At 36.8% G+C, this 22,559-nt stretch overlaps 1 protein-coding gene across 1 annotated transcript in view; it reads left to right on the top strand.

Annotated features, from left to right (window-relative positions):
• LOC103272822 (uncharacterized protein KIAA0825-like) overlaps nt 1–22,559 on the top strand; it is a 234,398-nt gene that overhangs the window by 8,133 nt on the left and 203,706 nt on the right. Inside the window, exons 3-4 of the mRNA XM_021718695.1 lie at nt 350–508; nt 2,263–2,357. Of these exons, the coding sequence (XP_021574370.1) occupies nt 350–508; nt 2,263–2,357 (254 nt within the window). The remainder of the gene's footprint in view (nt 1–349; nt 509–2,262; nt 2,358–22,559) is intronic.

Genomic DNA, 22,559 nt, shown 5'->3' with positions numbered 1-22,559 from the left:
GCACCTGAGTAAAGTTTTGGTAACCAGACATGTTAGCACATGAACTGATGACAAAACAATGCCTATTTAAAAGACCCTGATGTATCAAGCATACATCCATTATATGAATGTTAGTTAAATGACTTTCTAATCTAGTCTATCTATTAGGTAAACCTATTTTTGATGGGTTTATTGCAGTCCTGATTGGAATTCTGCTATGTATCTTCTGAAAATGTCTTCTTCCTGAGGCAAGCAATACACTGTAATCTGGCAAATGTGCTAAAAGGATAAATTTGGATATTGATCAGTTTATTTGTAAAGAGAGTATATGCTTCTCACCATCACAATTTGTCATTTTTTCCCCTTGGAGGAATATTTAAAAGAACAGCTGTTTTCTATGAATGGTTCAGAGGAAAAGCCATTACCCATCCAACCTTTAAAGATGACCTTGAGAAGTATGGAAGATCAGCCTTCTGACTTTAACCCTTTCCATGTGTATAAGGTGTTTTGTGAAAACATGCTGGATCAGGTATGTGGAAATTACATGATAACTTTAATTTGAATGTGTGGTTTCTTTACACAAGTAAGAAGGAAAAAATGTTTTGTGTTTGAATATTTGCTTATAAAGTATTTTTGCTAAGAAGCAAAAGGACTTATTCTAATTTTCTGGACTACCTACATTTACTTTTAAGTTAGTTTATCGTCTTTCTATTTGTCCAACTGATTCGTATGTTTGGTCTGCAAAACTTAACTTTTGGTCAGTTTGCAATGGGCAGAGGGAATGTCTGTTAGTCTGTGTCTATCAGAAGAACCAAGCATTTGTGACACCTTGCCACCCCTGTCCACCAACACACACACTTACAAAACACCTTGCGATATTTATGAAGGTGTTATGCAAATTATAAAATGCTAAAATTAATTATAAATAAAGCACTGAGCTCCTGTTTTAAGTGCCATGGGGTGAATTTCCTTCTTGATAACCTTAGACACATTCCCAAATTTAAAACAAATTTGTAAATGACCTTAAAGCCAGGCTATTTGGAATAAAGTCAATGTGATAAACACCACACATTTTTTAATGTCAGATTATGCTATTTGTTTAAGCTGCATGTTTCAGTAGTTACACTAAAAAGATCATCTCTCTGCCAAAGTATTTGAAATCTAAAGTTGCTTTTGCTTTGTTCATTCTTCTGGTAGCTTTTTCCAGAAACCTCCTGACAGACAATCTGAACTAGCAGGGCAGAAGAGAAGGATTGCTTGACCTAGAGCTCTGATGAAAATAAGAATTAAAACAATGGCCTAATTCAGCATGCAGATAATATTTTTACCATGCCTGTTACAGCTCTGGTCTACATTCATCAATACTGTAGTAGAGTAAGACCTTCAAATGCTGACAACCCGGGGCAGAATTCTCTTGCTCTATGACAGGATTGTAGTGCTCGATTAATCAGTAGGTGACAGGGGATAGCTCTTGTTGGATATTAAACATCAGTCTGGACTCTTGCTATCAAAACTAGTTCATTTTAAGGAACACATGCATCTATAATGCTTTAAAACCGAATACATTGTCTAAGTTTGAGTTTATTGACTGCTTTCCTGTGTTGTACATTAGATCACGCCAAACCATAAATAATTATTGTAGTTGTTAAATGTTCCTTACTTCATTTAAATAAATGCCATGTTTTATTGAGTTCTGAATTGTGGGATTCTCTTTCACAGCAATTTTTCTCCTTACTCTGTTGTAAAATTATTTATTAATGAGAAAAAAGAATCATTTATTAAGCTCTTCCCTTTAAAGCACTTTCTTAACCAAAAACATAATATTAATATTTCACACTCTAAGTAAGCTGTATCTTTTAATTTGATTCTTAGTGCTGCCAAATTTGTTTTTATAATCAAACTTTTGGTTGCTAAAAAATACCAATCTATAAATTGAAATGATATACAAAAAAGTTGCCAATTATTTTGCTTTGTTTTTCTAAGAGTCGCCTTCTCAGAGAAACTTGTTGGGCAAATGCCATTAACACTTGGAAGAATAACGACTCAAGAAATTGATTTATATTTTTATAAATAATGACTACATCCCCAAATGGATTTATAAATTAATTGCTGTCTTATTGGAATAAAAACCTTCTTCTGTAGACATGATTGATGCTATCTGTCTAAGTCCTTGTTCTGGGCCCCCCTCCTTCTTAGTTAGTCTATCACAGCTGGAGCCTTAATTTACTGATCATATTAACTCTGATTAATAACTAACAATAGTGTCTTCTCATTTATCAACAGTCAGCCATCACAAAGTGGAACTGGAATTGGGCAAACTTGCTGCCAAATTATCTGGGACTGGATAGGATGACCTTCAGTGTACTGCTCAAAAACAGGTAATAAAATTGGAGATCTTGGGAATCTGCTTGGGGGAAGAGTGGTGTGTGTGTGTGTGTGTGTGTGTGTGTGTGTGTGTGTGTGTGTGTGTCCACACAAACACCTTATCAGCAACTTTTGGGAAAAGTGAAAACGTTTTATCAGGAAGAGAATCTCTATTTTCTTCCTCTCCAGTCTCTCATTTTTAAAAAGTAGGACCACAATTATATGAGTATATTTTCTAAATTTTTTTTCCTATGGTGAATGTTTGCAAAAGGCAGTAACCTTTGTTTCAGAGATGAAATTCGTTTATTTTAGTCAGAATTTTAAATATTTTTGACTTTGTGTATTTGATAGTTCATTACTATAAACACCAGAAGTTATTGGCTTAAATGTTATTATAATACCACACCTTTGTTTACAACAGTTTAATGAGTACATATAAAATGCCAAGCCAAATCAACTAGTGTAATCAGGGAAACATATAAGTAAAACTGTCATGATTGAATTTTTCACTTTTTGGCCAGTTGTTTTGGCACTGTCATGCTATAGCCTCAGTTGCACATTATTTTACATACACACACACACACACATACACACACACACAGCAGTACAACTCAAAACAATGATAATATAATTTCAACTGAGGACCCTACACATGAAATTTATTATGCACAAAAGTATTAATGTCTTCTATCAATTAACTTGGTTTTTAAAAGAATACTTTAAAACTTTTAGTGAAACTAGGATTTAAAAAATCAAATACATTTTCAAATAAGGTATGTTTGCATGAGACTTCTTTTATTGTTTAAGTGTCATCTGTGTGCTTATAGCTAAGTATGAGAATGATCTTCTATGTGATCTTTGTGATACTGAATTTATTTCCATGTCTTTTTGCAAAAATATTGAGCATCACTTTTTCTAGAAGAAAATTATGGCAATGACATAGTAAAATTGTCAAATCAATCGTGAGAAGTCTGGGTGCATATAAGAAAATATTTTAAGAGAGAGATTGCCATATTTCTCAAAGGAAGTTAAAAAAAAAACTGTATTGCCAATAAAACTTAGCTGTGGTAACAATGGTATTTCTAATATTTTATTTCTGATGTAAACTTACTCACCCATCATGGACAAAGTTGAACAACTCAGAAGCTTCCCCATCGAGGATAGATACATCCCCCAGCAAGCTTGCCACCTGGCAGACAGTAGTCCAGATGCCCTCTATTAGTGCACAAGTCCCCAGAGGTGCTCCTGTGCTGTCCCAGGGGTGTGTGGAAAGGTGAAGGGTGGTCTTGGTGGAGGAGGGGCCAGATCCTCTGTTGAACCTGCAGTTATGCAATGTTTACACAATGTTAAATGCCTGTCTGGAAACAATATAGGAGTAATTTTTTCCTATTGGGAAAGTTGTGACTTTATATAGATTAACTGTATTATATTTTACTAAATTTTTTAGCTGTGAATTTCTGCTTCCAATCCACTAAATTATATTCTAGGGACAATACAACCTTCAAAACTTACTGCACTTACTTTGTATAATATTCACCTCTAAGCAAATTTGTGTTCTAACCAGAATTGCATAGTGTTATTTTTGCTTAACATCTTTAGGTATACTTCAATTAAGTCACTAGCTATTAAAGTCTATTTCCCTGAAGTATGTGCAGGAGTGGGTGGAGAAGAAGAACGCCCACAAATTTAGCCAGAAATAACAGGTCAAAATAGTTCTCTTGGAAAGAGGCATGAATTTTTAATAGAAATGGCTAGAATCTCATCTTAATAAGAACCTTAGATGTTTAAAGAATGGTATGAAAAGCATTCTACTGCAGCTACCACACACCATAAGCTACAATGAGCCTAATTGATCTACCTGAAGGATGAATGACACCTGAGAGTTTTTAATCTCTTCTGTCACTTTTCCATTTATTTTAAGAATGTTATTGAAGAGTTTTGATTAATATTGAACCAGTAAGAAAATTGTTTCTGTTATTTTCCCTAAGACGTTCTCTTGTCTCTCGTTTGGACTTATCTGAAAATGCTGGCATTTAATAGTGGATTGAATTTTTGACAACATGGTTATCTGAAAGATACATATTTGAAACTGAGACCACAGAACATCGAGCTTTTAGAATGAAAGTTATCTAGGCTATCCAACATTTACGAATTATGGTGTTTGGGGTTAGGTAAAACTGAAGGAAAGAACTCAGAGCAGCTCAGCTGAATATGCTCAGGTTTTTTTTCCTCCCAAAATTACCAATTAAGTTACCTGTTCTCTTTTTGCTCCCTTTTTTGGAAGTACATTTTGTACTAATTTATCTCTGCACTATAGTCTAGTGTATGCACTGTGGTCTAGTATATGCATGGGGCTGCCAATGTTGTCTGATGGCCTAATGTTACAAATAAAAGTCAACTGAAATACATAAGTATGAAAAAAGTTGAGGAGAAGGGAAGGGATCCTTTCTATGTCCCTCCTAAATTTATTTGTGTCTTGTCTTCAACTTCTGTATAATTAGCAGATCATCTGTGGATTTTCTCTCCCAAGATGCCCAGAATGCAAGAGACCTTCCTTACCCCCCCAAAAAGGGAGATGGGAAAGCAGGCTTCCTGGGTTCTCAGTAGCTTACCCTTGACTTTAGAGTTCCTTATCTTTAAAATGAACTAATGGTAATTAAATAGCTACTTCATGGAGATTGTTGACACACTCCACAATGCTAAAGTATATGACAATATTTTTAAAAGTTGAAAACACAATACAGTCTTCTCTTGATATCTATGGGGGGATTGGTTCCAGGGTCCCTGCAGATAATAAAACCTTAAGATGCTCAAGCCCCATATATAAAATGGAATAGTATTTGCATATAACCTACTCACATTCTCCTGTATACTTTAAATCATCTCTAGAATACTTATAATTCCCATATATCACTTCATTTGCATGAATTCAATGTAGTACTTGGTATGTGGTAAATTCAAATTTTATTTTTTTGGAATTTTTTTTCTGAATATTTTCTATCCATGGTTGGTTGAATCTATTGATGGAGAATCCAAGGATACAGAGGGCCCACTGTACATATTCAGAAAAATAATAACATTGCAGCAGTGTTGGTGTCTGGTCTGGTAAAGAAACAGTAAAGTCTATTAAGAATTAGTAAGGAGTTGTTGCAAATTTAAGCACTCAGACCACCAAAGTTATGTAGACTCCAGGTCTTCTTATTTTTAATTTTATTTTTTAAGTTGGAGTCTCACTCTATTGCCCAGGCTGGAGTGCAGTGGCATGCTCACGGTCACTGCAGACTAGACCTGCTGAGGCGATTCTTCCGCCTCAGCCTTCCAAGTAGCTGGGACTACAGGTGCGTACCACCATGCCTGGCTAATATTTTGATTTATTGTAGAGATGATGTCTCACCAAGTTGCCCAGGCTGATCTTGAACCCCTGGACTCAGGCAGTCCTCTCACCTCGGCCTCCCAAAGTGCTGGGATTACAGGCTTGAGTCACCACACCCAGCCAGACTCCAAGTCTAAATCAGAAATTAGGGTCAGAACAAATGCCAGGTCAGAGATCAGGCAGCAGATGTGTAGGTATGGAAAGCAGTGAGAAAATGTGCAAGAGAAGGGTCCAAAGGCCAAGTGAACCACTCAGGAGATAAGGACTCAAGAGATAAAGACTTATGAACAGTTCATACATGTGGAAGAGGATATCTGCAGTGCCAACAATACCGGTATCTGAGGCAATACTGACCTTTGTTCCACAAGCTGGTTCTGTGCTGACTCTAAAGACAGAACAAGTCTTGAAGTGGCTGCCTGAGTCCTTGGCAGAGATATATCCTCTGCTCAATGTCTGGTCTCATCTCAAAACACCTCCCTCCAATTCACGGTACACTGTTGGACACTACGTGCATTGCCTGTTTCGTGTGCTTTGGATTCTCTAAGTGTTTTCTCACTTTAGGGTCTTGGTACTTGTTCCCTCTGCTCTTCACATGACTGGCGCCATCTTGTCTATTTGGGGCAAATATTGTCTCCTGAGAGAGACCTTTCTCTGTCAGATGTCTAAAGTGATTCCCCCAAGTCACCCTAGCATCTACTCTGCTACTCTACAGTAAATTTTAATTGAGTTATTACTGTCTGAAATCATTTCCATTTGTTTATTGTCTTTTCATCTTTCCCCATAGTAGAATTAGATTCCTTGAGAGTAGCACCTTGTTTGCCTTATGTCAGCTGTGTCTTCATTACCTAGAACAGTCCTTCAGCACAACATGGGCTCTGGGCTCTAAGTAGTACTTGTTGAATTAATTAATGAACAATTGAGGAATAAGAATGCAGAGAAAAAGCCCTTGATGGATGAGCACAGAGCAGGTATTCTCTAAATGTAATGTTTGATTAATAGACATGCAGGTACAATAAGTATACTCTGGAAAATCTCAAGTAAAAAATTATCTACAAGTGTTTCCATTCTCTTCATTTTTCAAACTTGGATGAAAATCAGGTTATTTAATCTCTGTATGTTTAAAATGCCTGTTATTGTTATTATTATGTGAAACTTGGATTAGATTAAAAGAACAGAAAACTGCTCTTTTTAATTTTAATTAATGGATCCAATCAATTTAATTCATAAACTCTTCAACAACAAAGTCTGTTTTTTTATTCCATGACTTATAAATCTTTTGACACTTGGGTGATAGGTTTTTTTAAGGTGGAGTTGGCTGACAAAAGTATCCAACCAAGCCTTTGTAGGTTAATTAAGTGATTTTTGAGGCATTTGAAGAAATAAATAGTAGCTGAGAGCGCAGAAAAAGAGATCCTTGGATATATATTAATGATATGTGTGTTTCAACTTAGAAAGTTCACCATTGTAGAATATAAAGATTCCTTAGAGCTTCAGAAAATCAACATATATATCAGTTCTGCACCTTTACTTTTAACGCTATATAAGAATAAGTACAGTAATTGTACATTGATCTTTTGAAATAATAAAGGTACTTTTCACAGTTTCTTACTATTACTTTCTTGCTTTTGTTCTCACCCACTTTAAAATAAATCCAGACCAGCGAATGAGCTGGCGATTGCATTTGCAGGAGAGTGCACCAAAAGGAACACTCTGTTTCTTCATTCATGGCGAATCTCCAGATTGCCATTTTGATATTGTTTTCTTTGTCACTGGATCAAATTTATGTTGCTTCTTTTCCCTTTACCTTATTTATTCCAAACTAATTCCCAAGAATTGTGGTGGTGAAAATAATCTCTGAATACAGTGGAGTGCTGTGCTATTTTAGCCATCTAAATATACTGCATATGAGTTTGGCTTCGAGTTGAGCAAACACAATTAAATATGATGACAGGAACAGCAGAAGGGGTGGTGGAGGCAGATTTCTGGCCGTCACTTTGGGGCCTTTCCAGGTGGACAATAACCATACATCTGAGAGGAAACAGAGATTAGAAAACATGTTTTAAAAGAGCCATTGATCTGTGGAGTTGATTGTTTGTTTTAATAAAAATAATTATTAAAGTACCTTTACCCTATATCAGATTATAGTGGGTGCCCTGTGGTGTATCGAGAGTAGAAAATATTGTCTCTGGCTTCAAACTGCACACACTGCACTCTCAAATGACCATTCTCAGGCAGTGTCGCCATTAGCACAATGTTTATAGTTGCTCACAGCAGTAAATTCCTGGTAATACAGCAGGCTGCCTGGTTATGGAGAGGTGGGTTTAAGAAAAAGGAGATACTGATTTTATGAGTACACACCTCCGAGCCACTGCATCCATTACATATGCCATGCCATTCAGATTTGGGGAGTTTTTCATGCTCCAGCTCCCTAGAAAACCCTTTTCTTCCCCCTTTCACCAAAGGCCTTAGGCTCAGTGACTCCATCCATCATCACTATCTTCTCAAACAAGAGAAGGCTTTCCTCCAAGCCTAAAATCCTACAGCAGCATGCTTTCTGCACGCAGAGTGTCAAACATGTATTTAGGATGTATAAAGTTGACGTTCTGATCCTCAGACTTCTGAGGGCTAAGGGATGTGCCACATGAACCAAACAAACTCATTCATATGTATTTCCTGGTGGGTAATTCATATATGTCTGTTGTCCTTTAGGGCGTGTAAAGCACTTTCATGAGAATCTCCTTTGACCTTCACTACAACCACATAACAAAACACAGACACCAGTGAGGCTGCAAAACATGAAATAACATGCCCAAGGTCACGTATGTTACATGGCAGCGCAAAACAAGCCTCGAAGTGAAGGCTTCTGAATTTTTATTTGGTTCTTTATCTGCTACACCATACTTCTGGTCAATTTCTTTTGTTAGTTGTATATTCACTGCAATAATACTGATGGCCAAGAAGATAGCAAACATAGACACTTGCTACATGGCTGGCACAATCTAAATAATTTACATACCCATAGTTAACTATAAATCCTTATGATAACCCTACAAAAAAGGTACCATGTTATCGTCATTTTCCTGATAAAACAAGGCACAGAAGTACAGAGCTCTCAGTGATGGTGCTCAGATTTTAGCTCAAGTCCATGTTCTTTACCACTTCTCTCTAGTGCTTCTGTCGAGTTTTATAGAGCATTGCTTACTTTACTCATTCAACATTTTAGGGCCTCTACTATGTGAAAGGCAATTATTTAGAATAAAGTAACAATTTACTAGGGAATGGTATATTCTTCAAAGGGTCCTTTAGTGCTGCTTTGAAAAATGTTTAATCCGCTTTAAGTCTTCACTTTGGTTGTCTTCCCTCTTCAAGTTCCTATATCCTTCCCAGCAACTGACTTGCCACCGCCTACCCTGTCAGAAAGATTGAAGACATCTCATGTGAATCTCCCAACATTCCTTCCTAAACTTCAATATTGTTTTATCATCTCCAACCCTTTGCTTCTTGTCCTTAGCCTTGGAGAAAGAGTCCTCTTCTAGTTAAAACTTGAGAGGTGAGTTTTCTATGGCTTTCTGGAGGGCCTGAGGACTAAAATATTTGGGCATAACCAGTAGGTCAGAGAGAATCATCAAGCCTTTAAACAAAACAGTGGTGGAAATGGAGAGCTACTTTAGCACATTCATAACACCTGAGGTAGGGGGAAAGGAGGGAATGTCATGTTAGAGACTATGGCTAGAGACAGAGGAAGAGATTATACATCACAGATGTAAAAGACATTTTCTTTTTCATTTTCTTTTTTTTTGAATTGGAGTCTCACTCTGTCGCCCAGACTGGAGTGCAGTGGCCACTCCTGGTCATCGCAGCCTCGACCTGCTGGGCTCCAATGATCCTTCCGCCTCAGTCTTCCAAGTAGCTGGAACTACAGGTGTGCGCTACCACACCTGGCTCATTTTTGATTTATTGTAGAGATGATGTCTCGCCAAGTTGCCCAGGCGGGTCTTGAACCCGCGGGCTCAGGCAATCCACTCACCTCAGTTTCCCAAAGGTGTGGGATTACAGGCTGAGCCACCGAGCCCGGCTGTAAAAGACATTTTCAAGGAAGTTTAGAAGCTCAGAAAAATGTATTATTATTATTATTATTATTATTATTTGAGTTGAGGGTCTCACTCTGTTGTCCCAGCTGTGGTGAGCATGATCACAGCTCACCACAGCCTTGACCTTCTGGGCTCAGCCTCCCAAGTAGCGAATCCTTCCACCTCAGCCTCCCAAGTAGTTGGAATTACAGGTTCACACCACCACACCTGGCTAATTTATTTTTTATTTTTTTGTAGAGATGAGGTCTCTTTATGTTGGTCTTGAAATCCTGGACTCAAGCAATCCTCCCACCTTAGCCTCCCAAAGTGTTGGGATTACAGGCATGAACCTTCAGAAAAAAATCTATTCTTAATTTGCACAAAAATAGGTATGACAGTTCCTCTTTGGAGACAGTTTAGCTCAGGTATTCTTAAGATAGAGAGGTGCTATGCTTACCTTTTCTTCAGCATGAGTATGTCAGTTCAGACACTCCAAGAAGCAAATGTCAGGATAGGATTCGTGGTGCAAGATATTTTGTGGGGAGAAATGTACATGAAGGATGAAGAGGAGGAAGCAGGAATGGGAATAGGCCAGGAAGGCCTTCAGACTAAGTTGTTGATCTGATACCTGTGATGGGAGGGGGGAAAGAGGATTGCGTAGGAAGAGTCTCAGGGAGCAAGGTAGTTTTAAGAAAGTTGTAACAAGATCAAGGGGACCTTGAGCTAAAATCACCTGGTAGAAAAGTTCCATCTCTTGCAGGAATGGGCTGGCACCTGTACCTCCACTTGCTCAGACACTGACTGACAGCACTTGGGAGAAGCATGGTCTCAGATACCAAGGTAGAGGCAGACAAATGACAGTCGGGGCTGAAGGTCACCTATGCTAACTGTAGGAGGAGATTGGAGGCACTTCTGTGACTATCATTGCAGGGACAGAAAGGATGATTCTCTTATACATGAAGAGTTTATATATAATTTATGTGTTTTATAAATTAGCAGGGATGCAATTTAAATAAAGGTCTTCATTACTTTAGTGAGGTTGAAAACAGGCAACCTGAATACTATTGACAGAAATGCAAAAGTGGCAACATTTTGATGAAAGAAAGGTATAATAATTTTTTCAAAAGCAGCCATGGGATAATTTTTTGCTTGTCAGATTGAACCAAAATTCACTTTGTAATTTTTTTGTACCTAATTATGCATTCAAATACCAGCACCTTTGGATTCTTACAATGGATTAAAAACTATTTTAAAACTTGCTTGTATAGAATGCATTCTTTTTTCAATGACTATTCTTTAAGTCTTTCTCCTGTCAGATACTGTTCAGACCCTAAAACCTCTGTCATGTTTTTCTGCAAAAAAGCTTTAGCATAGGTTCCACCAGGAGTGGCTGTCGTAGGCTCGTGGATTTTGTTTGACTGAAGATGAAAAGAGCAGTGACTGTTTTCAGGCTTATTGATCATCATTGAGTATCTATTTATGTGTTATTTCAACATAAGCAGAGGAAGTTATCTCTTTGAAGATATTTTTACTATGACAATTATGAGAGAAATTTGAACATCCACTAAATACAATTAAATATTATAAGAGTAAATCTGAGCATCAATCAATAATATAGTTCACTTTACATAGTAACATTTATAATATTATTAATATTTGCTATAGTACATTTTTGACTTGAAATTAGTTAGGATACTTGAAGAACTTTATTATACCATTAATTAAACTCTTACCTTGATTTACCTTGGGGTGCAGCTCTAAATCTGATCTTTTTTTTCATAGTATAAAATTTGGTGAAAAACTTAAAAAACCAAATGTTTTGTATGCAGAATATTTGTATTAACATAATTTAACATTTTATTATGTAATAAACTATAAGCAATATATACACATATATTATTTCAAATGATACAGGAAAATACGGTATGAAATATAAAAGATCCCTCCCTGGCTCCTTAATCACACAAATCCTACTCCAGTTGTAACCATTTGAAACATTTTTGTTTTTGTTTATTTTGTTTGATAAGTCTAAGGGATATGCTCCACTATTATTTTTTTAAACTTATCAACTTAAACAATTATATTAGTGATTCCTTGCAATGAAAAAAATCAGAATTTAACTCATTTTACCATCTCCTTTCCCTTTCCCTTCAAACTCTGCTAACAAAACTTTTAATTTTAGTTCTTCTATTAGTCACCTTTATGTGATATAGCCTCTATTTTTAAATCATTTTTGTCTTTTCTTTAAAAAAATTACACCAAGTAAAATTCAGTCTTTTAGTGTACAGTTCTAAGTTATGACAAGTGAATAAAGTTACTTAGCAATCATCACAATAAAAAAAAAGTTTCATCCCAATTACCTGCACTGATCCTTGTCAACTCCTACCACCATCCCAACCTGTGGCAACTACTGATCTCTGTCCTTTCAAGAATATCATAGCAATGGATTCATTCATTTGTTTGTCCTTTTAGAATAGAAGTCTGTTGTATGGCTGCGCCGCATTTATTGATCCATTCACCTGTTAAGGGACATTTGAGTTGTTTCCAGTATTTTTTGATTGTGAATAAAGCCCCCATAAACATTTGTACACAGGTTTTGCAAGAAGATAGGTTTTAATTTTACATGGATAATAAAAACCACGGAAATGCTGAGTTGTATGGTACATTTGAGTTTACTTCACAAAGAAACTATGTCTTCTTGTGTTTTATGCTGCCTGTGAGAAATCTGCTAAACTGATTCTTCTTATCATCTTCCTGGACACTCCTAGTAACTTCTTCCCCCAGTCATTCTGAAATGAGATTGTGTCTACGTGTGGGTCTTTGGTTTTCTTGGCAGCGAATAGGCCCCATAAATACGATTTTCTTCAGCTTCTGGATTTTTCCCCCATTATTGATTATTCTCCTTGTCTCAGTCTCCGGTTGTATCTCTCTTTCCTCTGGTATTCTTACAACAGATGTTCTAATTTCTTATTTCCTCAGATACTACTACTAAAGGCTTCTTAGCCTTATTCTCTTTGTCCCTCCCATCTCTGTTCTTGCAGTCACCTCATTCACTTATTTGGCCTCAGTTGATTATCCCAGGTATTGCAATTAGATGCCATCAGGTGCTGGACAAATAATATAAATATGTAAAAGCAATGCATAACAATAGGAGGAAGTGAACGCATTCAAACTGTGTTTTTAAAAATCCTGTGCTAGCTAAACAATGCTTGCCATCAGAATGAATTAGGTCCACGAATATGAAGCTCTAAGTCTCTGCCCCTGAGTCTTGAATTTATATCTCTAGTCCTAAGTGTTCAATAAGCCCTCCCTGATTCCATACACTTAGATTTTTAATAATATTTTAATGTAACAACTCTCATCTCACATCAAGGTCCTGCCATCATAATTATCTTTGCCCGAAAACCGACTCTTCTTCAGAGTTGTGTGATTTCTCATGGCATTAACATTTTTTTCTGGCCTCATACCTTGAGATACTTTGCAAAGTATCTGTCTCCCATTATCTCTGTTCTTTAGACATCAACTGCCTCTGAGTTCTGCCGCAAAACGTTTCTCACATCCATTTCTTTTTGTCGCATGTACCTCCACTCTGGAAATCCGGTGCCCTCTTCCACTCACACCTCTGTAGCTGTCTTCTTCCAGCCAGATAATAATCTTCCCTAATCCATATGTTTCTGCTGGATTAATGTGGTTTCTCTCCTCATATTTTTTTAATCATAAAATCCATTACAAATAACATTAAGTAATACTTTAAAACAGAAGGAGTATATCTGTAATTTCATCATGTTACTCACACACAGCTCTTCCTTTCCCTTCAATCTCTTTATATGTATACAACACTCCCCTTCTTTTGCTCAGTCCCAATAAGAGGGTCTCCATTTACAATTTATAATAGTCGTCCTACATGTTTCACAAAACTTTTCCTGTCCTTCATCGATGTGAAGATGTTTTAATTTCTAACAGCTTAGCATGATATGGAATGAACATAGCACAATTCACCTAGTTGATCCTCTATTACTGTACATTTAGACTGCGTCCAGATTTTTGCTTTGTTTTGTTTTTATATATGACACTGCCGTGCACACATAGTTTACTTTCTGATGCTGACAGAATAATGGTGAAACATAAAAGGACCCAGGCATACCTGCTTTACAAATTGCCAAATATTCAAAGGGATAAAAGCTGGAAGAGTGAAATACAGAGATTTCTAAATATCATTTTCTTCTGCCACACTCTTCTGCTTCATAACTTGCAGTGGTTGCACCAAGCCTAAACTATTGCACCAAACCCAAACTACTCAGCCCCAATTTCAAGACTTTCTTCATCTGGTCCTCCTGTTCAACAGAATGCTTCTTCCTTTATAACGTGGCCAGATATCAGTTTACCCACTCTGGAGTATGATAGCATGGAGTTCAACTCCTTTTTCAATCACTTTTTCTTGGCCTCTTTTTTCTTACCTGTACAAGGTAGCACGTGCTGGACAATAACATGTATAACTTAGACTATAAGTGCCCTGAGAATTTGGAAAACAGGAGATTTTTGAGAGCTGCAGGACTGGAGAGAGGCTTGGGATGGAGGGCCTGAGTGGGTCTTGGAAGAGTTGGGCAGAGTTGGGAGAAGACAGTGAAGGGAGGCAGAGGGGATAAGCCTGAGCAAAAGTCCAGAGCTTTCATTTGTAGGTATCAGCAAGTACACAACTTTGGAATGGTCATTCTCCAACTCTGGCTGTGTCAATCTAGATGTGCCAGTCATCTGTAGCCTCCACTTTATCTCTTAACACAGGTGATGTGTTGGACAGGAAATGATGAGTATGCCTTGCTTCTGAGGGCAGATGCCCAGATCAGGCTTCAGCCTAGATGCCAGTGCCCTCTACTCATATTCCATGTCAAGGCCCTGATTCCTGAGTAAATCAAAATTCATAGCTGGACACAGGACCATAGGGATAATAGCAACATTTTTTTTATTGAGTGGTAGGACAGATCAAAACACAAACTTAAGCAATTATTTAGCACAAGGCCTGGAATATAGAAAATATTCTATAAATATTACATATAATTATTTCTTGCTATTATTTGATCCTCTTCTTTGGGCAGGTCAGAACTAGTTATAAGGGTATACACAGGGCCAGAAACAAGACAGTAAGACACAGCCCAAGCCTCCAAGTAATTGTAAAAGGAGGAAGAGAGTATGGAGGGTCAAGGAGAACCCACAGAAATGAGAGCAGAACTCTCCAGAGCACTCTTTATTAGGTGCTAGTTGTGTGATGTGTGTCTGAGTTCAAGGCAGAGGGTGAGCTCATGAAGCTCACACTGGCTATTCATGTGCCAAAGGCAGGAATTTTTGGCCACTGAGGGCTCATATTTGGCATTCTTTCAGTGTTCTACTGTGCAACAGGTCCTGTGTCCAGCTGTGGATTTTGATTTACTCAAGAATCAGGGCCTAGACCTGGAATCTGAGTAGAGGGCACCAGCCTAGCTTGATCTGGGTATCTGCCCTCAGAGGCAAGGCATACTCATCATTTCCTGTTCAGGACCAAGGTTCACCTGTATTAAGAGACAGAGTGGAGGCTACAGATGACTGGCACATCTAGATTGACACAGCCAGAGTTGGAGAATGACCATTCCAAAGTTGAGTACTTGCTAATACCTACAGATTAAAGCTCTGGCCTTTTGCCCAGGCTTATTCCCTCTGCCTCCCTTGACTGTCTTCTCCCAACTCTACCCAACTCTTCTAAGACCCACTCAGTCCCTCTATCCCAAGACCCCTTCCAGTCCTGCACCTCTCAAAAACTTCCTGTTTTCCAAATTTTCAGGGCATTTGTAGTCTAAGTTATGAAATTATACATGTTATTGTCCAGCACGTGTTACCTTGTGATGTTTACTGAGTTTCTTGATATTTGCCTTTCTAGATGGGCTAAATGCCTCTGGAGAACAAAGCTCTCGGACTCTTCTTGCTAGTAACTTGTCCTGTAAAACACAGTGGTGAAAGTGTGGGATTTTTCATTTCATGCTTTTGGCTCCCAGTCTAAATTTATTATTTTGGAATGACTTTCTTTTGCTTACAGAATTTTCTGAGGTAAGGAAAGGATCATCAAGAAAAAGAGGCATTGTTAATGCATTTACTAAAAACCTTTAAAAACTGTATTACATCACATATATGCTCATTCAAAGTTAAGTAATTCATACATTGTATTAAGTAAACGTTGCTATTGTCTTGTCTGGCTTCACCATCTGCTTATTTGTAATCCCACCCACCTAAGGCAACAAATCTGTCCATTTCTTTATTTCTCATTTAAACCTTAACATACCCTCCTAACATTGTCACCATTACAAATAAAGTTTTAACAGAAAAAAATCAGGATAACTGTTGTGATTCAGAAAAATAATAGACAAGAATCGAATAGTCTAGTTTTATATACAATGAAAGTTTTCTAAACCTGCAAAAAGGTATGAGATTTAGCTATTGATTCGGAAGCTTGTGTCTGGAGAGACAGATACTAAGAAACATTAGTGAACATCACAAGGTAACACATGCTGGACATTAACATGTGTAACTTGGACTATAAGTTATCTTGTTGTCAAATAATGTATTATTCCAGGTTGATGAAGTAAACTTAATAACAGAGTAGTAAGACTAAAAAAAAAAAAAAATTGGTCTGGGGTGGCCAGATTTGGAAAAAAGTCAGTAACTTGATTAAGGCTTTGCTGTTCACCTGTCTAACTCACCTTGAAGGGACCTCTCATTTGCATTATGTCTTTGCCATGCTTGTTCTTCTGGTTCAACTCAAAGTCAGTGATGAACATCTACTTGTCCATTTCAGCAAGTCAGAGCTGCAGAGGGCTTGAAGATAGTTAGGACTGACTCCCTGGAAATAGACAACTTTGTATAAAAAACAACCCAGACTCCTGTTGTTTTATTGTACAAAGAATGTATTTGCTAGCAGACAAAAGTATTACATAACCCACAAAATACACTGTGTTGATTATAAGAATACTTCCAGCCTGTTATTCAGTCCAGCAAGGCTTTGAGTAAATAGATAGATCTGTGACTGTTCATTCATGCATCCATCAAACATTCACTAGGCACAGCAAATAAAGAAATGAGCCAGACACAGCCCCTGCTGTCAAGGAACTCAGAGTCTAGTGGCAGAGATAGACTGAAAAAAATCCCAAATCTTAAAAAAAAAAAAAAAATCAGTGAGGGTAGCTGGAATAGAGATTCATGCAAGTTACCACAGAAGTAACATGGAAGATCACAGGGAAGGGAAACTAACCCAAACTGAATGCAGGGGGAGCCAGGACACACACCCAAAGAAGGGGATACTTGAACTATGGGTTGGCCATATGGTAGTCAAGGTAAGACGAGATATTCTAGACAAAAGGCATAACAGGTAGTAACACAACATGGGAGAGATAGTATGTTGCATACAGGTTATTGGCTAAAGTGATGGTTTCTTCACTGCATTTTCACTTTTAAGGTCAATTCTACTTACAACATATAGGCACAGTGAATGAATGTTAGCCTGCTTAGGTCAAAGTCAGATGCTGAAATGAGTGAGGGGTGGTGGGAATAAAAGGGGCCAACTGTCCTACTGGGGCCCAGGACTGGAGAATACAGAGAGTTACAGATTCTTTCCGATCCTTGGCCTCTCTTGACCCTGAAGGTTTTCAGGCATGTGTAAGCAATTGCAGATCCTGTGTAATTCATAGATCAAATGGCCTTGTCGTTTGTCACTAAAATTCTGTTTACCTTGTATTTATAAGGCTTGGATGGAGTGTACCTTTATGAGGGGCACTCTTGGTGAGTGATTGATGGCTCTTCAGACAAGATGTGCTAGCTTAATACTGGCCTTGGTCAAGTAGGAAGGTGCATCTGATTTGTCATGCTCTTGATGTCTCAGTGTTCTTGCAGCCCGTTCTGGAGTTGCAGTCTGTTGTTTGGTGTTTCAGTTTGTCTCTGAACTAAGAGTTACTTGACAGCAGTAGGAATGCCCGAGACACCTGGTGATTCTTCCAAGTAGTCATGTTCATGTTTGTCACTTTGAACTGGCTGATCTGAGATGGCCTCATATTAAATTTACAAACCCCATGGGGTTTCTGAAGAGGAAACTAAGTGAAATTGCTTCTTAATGAATCGTTCATTTTTCTCTTTTAGCCCACAATCTAATAAGGATTTTAGGATTGAAATTTGATTTCAGCAAAAGTATGTACATATAGATGCTTGTTCATAACAACTCTGAAAATGTGGATTATATGTGTGATTTTAATGCACTCGTTGGAAATAATATTATTTTTCACAAAGTAAAAGCATCCGTAATTTTGCTACAAGGAAGAATATTTGCTTCCTCTCACACATTTTATTTAATAATTTTACTTCTTTAAAAGCAAAACAGCACACAATTTGAAAATGAAATTTCCCCAAAGTGTTCAGTTTGCTAATATGTTTTTCATTTTCTTCATTATGCTATAATGGAATGTTGCCATACTTTGAAATGTGCAATTTATCTCCCTGGAGGCAGCAGATGGTACGACTAATCTGTCTTTTGGTACAGGATTTGTTATGAGAGATGGCACCTAGGACTGAATGGAATGGGAGCCCTACCCTCAAAGAGCATTGACTCTTCTGTCCTAATTGTTTTGTTACGACATTTATGTAAATTTTCTTATTTTTAAACATGGGAAACCTGCAAATATGACAAGGTTTTGGCACTTTTTTAAAGCTTTTTTTTCTTAGTTTATGTAAGAATATATTTTAGATTAAAAGCCATTGGAGTTATTTTAATTATATTTGCAATTGTTTTCTTCACTAAATACTTATTGCTAGAAAACCAACTGACCTCTTGGGCAGGACGTTATTTTGCTGCAATTTCCTAGTCTATGATTTGGTTTTTTAGCTTTGAAACTCTGGTGATTTGATTTTATACAGAAATATTGTTTCAAATGCACTAAAGAATGTTGCAAAAACCTAAGTTCTATTTTACTAATCTATAGTGAAAAATTACAACTTCAAGTAGATCTGGCAGTTCTGTCCCTCAAGTTGAATTGATGTCAACAGTTAGGTTATGATAAACATACATTTGGCTTAGAAGAGTAGACCATCCCTCTGTTGGGGTGTGCCTGCCCCTGGAACCGGATTCCCATGTTGTGAGTCATGATGTTCTGGTTCTGGAACTGTGCTAATGTTTTATTCTTTGGACAATTGTAGTTCCATGCTGACCACTCTGTTTTATCATCTCCTTAAATAGAACAGCTAATAAGCACTTAATTCCCAAATAGAAAATTGTTTTTCTCTTGAGTGCAAACTCCAGGCAGATAATGATTATTCTGCGGTGCTGTGATCAATTAGCAATGTCTGCCACAGACAGGAGAGGAAAGCAGGTGGCTTAAGTGACACACATTTGCTCACCTTGGTTTAAATCTCACTATTAGTATATGGAACCAAATAGATACTCTGATGAGCATTTAAGAACCACATTACACAGTCTGGAAGTTATTTGAGAACATGCTTTTAAAGCTGGAAGAAGTCTTAATTTTCTAATCTTATGGTTTATAAAACATTTGTCTTGAGGGACTAACTGCAGTCAGAGCTAGCAGATAATTGAGCAGTGACTCAAGCCCAGGATTTCTAACTCATGGTCTAACATACTTTCTTATAAACCACAGTATTAATCTAAAAATTCCGAAGACTAACCATTTCATTTCAACTTAATTTGAGATATCACTTTTGGCTAATAGGATTAGTATTTTGTTCTTTTAGGTCAGTAAAATAAACATAAGGGTTATTATACAGACCAATGGTATGTAATGTTGGCTGTGTATTAGAATAATTGGAGAGAAGTGTTAAAAGAAAAACAATGCCCAGACCCCCACTAACAAATAAAATCATAGCCTCTGAGGCAGAGAAACAGTCGTTGTTACTATCAAAAATTTTCCACAGGAAAGAGAGAGGAAGAGAGGAGGGATAAGAGACACACAACCACCCACGGGGTACCACGTTCTCTACCAGAGGGAGAGAGAGCTTACTTAGAAGACAGAATCCCACCTGCACACAATTTACAGATGTAGCAAATCCACACATGCATGCCACAACTATAAAATTAGAAAGGTAAAATAAAAAATAAAAGATATGATCCCCTCAGATGCCCCAAGAATGTGCAACAGTCCTGACAGAGTCTCCACACCTTGTGATCCAGTCCAGCTGAACTGCTCTCGCCACTTGTGTGCCAAGGACAGCAGCGATGACTAGGAGCCTAATGGAGACCTTGGGTCACCTAATGAGAGGCTGGCAGCAGATCTAAAAAAGAATAAATGCATGGTGCTTCTCTCTATAAGTAAGTCAACATTTTGAGAGCAAGCTTCAGTGTACATTTTAAATGAGGATATCTGTAAAACCTTATGGCAGTCTTTAGAGAAAGAACCATGTTCTAATAGATTTACTTCAATGTGAGGGTGGTAAAAATATTAAAACAAAGCAAATAAATGCAAATTTAAAAATAAAAATTTCTTATGTGATTCAAATTTGCAGCCAGGACTGAAATTATTGATATAACAATTCAAAAATTTGTTGAAATCATCAAATAACTTGTGAATGCTTAAATAGACATTGTTCAGTTAAGTCTTGAAGGAATCAATGTTTTTATCAACCAAAATCAATCCTTCAAAATAAGCATTACAGAATTACAAAGTAGGATGAATAAATTATTAAATATTTTTCATTCCATAATCCTTAGTATAGGCATAAAATAGGAAATTGGAAAAATAGCACTGTGATTGTGATGATAATAAAGAATTATTCTTATTTAAAGCTATGATAAAATAAATAAAAATATTTATTTGGTTTTGGTAAAATGTATAAAAATAGTGTGCACTCTAGTCAATTTCAGTTGTGTGGCAACATGGAGGTAGAGGCCTGAATGACTGCACCAGAATATCATTCAAGTACTCTTCTAGTTCAGGGGACTGTTCACTGATAATGTGTATAGTAAGTCAAGATGTGAACTGGCGTTCACATGCCCAATCACGTAAGTTAGTGTCTGGTCTTCCTTTAAGGTAGTGAACTGTAAGATTTAAAATGTTTCTTTCTTTTTTGTTTGTTTATTTTTTTATGTATTATTTGTGTGTAAAGTGTTAACAACCTATTACAGTATAGTACTATATAGCTCATTTTATTAGTTGGGTACCTAGGCTAACTTGGTTGGACTTGTGAACAAATGGACTTACACACTCTCTTACACAATTACACACAGAATTTGTTCATATGTAGGGAACTTACTGTACAGTGATACAAAAGTTTTGTTAATATCATGAATCAGAAAACGAAAATTTCTGAATGGAAACTTTTGGTTCTTTGATAGTACTTAGAGTTTTGTGATTCTCTCTGCAACGTAAATGTAGCTGAGTTTTGTATTATATAAGTGTAGCTAGTAGAAGAGATTGCTGTCCCAAATCTAGAGTAAAGAATAACAAGTATTCATGTACTTTTAAAATGAATTTTAGTATGTATTTAAATATTATTGATGTTTTGGAAATTCATAATACTTCTAAATAGTCGTAGTGTTGTCTTGCACTCGAGAAAAAGCTATAGCCACACTTCAAGGGGACCAACTGAAGGACAGGAGCTTAAAACAACGCTTCAAACTTCCCCAGTTGGATTAACAATTTGTAGATAGTTAAAACTAAATAACTATCTCATCATGAACTAAGGCCTTCGTAGGTCTGATGAAAATATTATACATAGCAAAAGAGCTGGCATTGCAGAACCTCTTATAGCATGGATGATTCAGAATTATCACTCTTAAGTTGACACTATGAAATATGTCAATGAGGAAAGCTTTTTTTGTTGTTACTCTTCAGATTGGCAGGTTATGACAAAACTACATTTATGTTACTTGAATACATCTTTTGTCTAGTTTTACATGCTTTTTGACTTGTCTAGAAAATGACATATTGGGGTTTTCATTAGCTTTAACCAGGTGTGATTTTCTTATGGAAGATACCTTGGCAGGACTGCAGTTTAAGGGGAATAAACCAGTGAAGCTCAGAAAGGCCACAACCCTTCTTCAGATGGTAGCAATGAGCTGAAAGACTCATTAATCAACCGCAGAGTCACAGGTGTGATGGCTTCCCTACAAACTGCCAACAGACTGTGAAAGTCATATCCGACAGGCGAAATTGTCAAACTAGGTCCATCCATAAACATTTTAACACAGCAAAATTCTAACTCTTTTGTCTTTCTGGTATGACTTTTGAAATGTTAAATTTTCTCTGAACTTTCATGAAATGCATTTTATTTTATTCCGTAAAACTCAAATTTCTGGAAAAAGCATCAGATTTGGCATTGTTTTCTTTCATAACAATTTTTACTAGTGTCTTTATTTCTCGTATTAATTTTTCTAATGCTTGTTTACTTCTCCTTTATTTTAAAAAACATGTTCTGGACTACATGAAAAGTTAGTGGATGAAATTAGCCTCTGTCATAGTTTTAGCTTAGGGAAAATATATTGATGTATGTTAGCTTGAATTTTACCACTCAGAAGGAGTTGTTTAATAAGAAAATGACTGTAGAAAATGTTTTAGTGGAAGGGCTATATTGTAATCTACTTTTTAAACTAAAATTCTCGACTTCAAGTTAACTGTGTGATGTTTTATGTGTCTTTCTTTTGATCTCTCTAAGGATTCAAAGTTTTTGTTTTAGTTTACTTTTTAAAAATTGATACATTAGTAAAGAAGTCAAGCTAAACCTTAAGTTTGATGTGTGCTTTTGTCTGGAGTATC

The sequence above is a fragment of the Carlito syrichta genome, unplaced genomic scaffold (assembly GCF_000164805.1).
Source record: "Carlito syrichta isolate Samal-C Ts95f unplaced genomic scaffold, Tarsius_syrichta-2.0.1 Scaffold313310, whole genome shotgun sequence".
NCBI lineage: Eukaryota > Metazoa > Chordata > Mammalia > Primates > Tarsiidae > Carlito > Carlito syrichta.
This window is presented reverse-complemented; position numbering and strand designations above follow the sequence as displayed.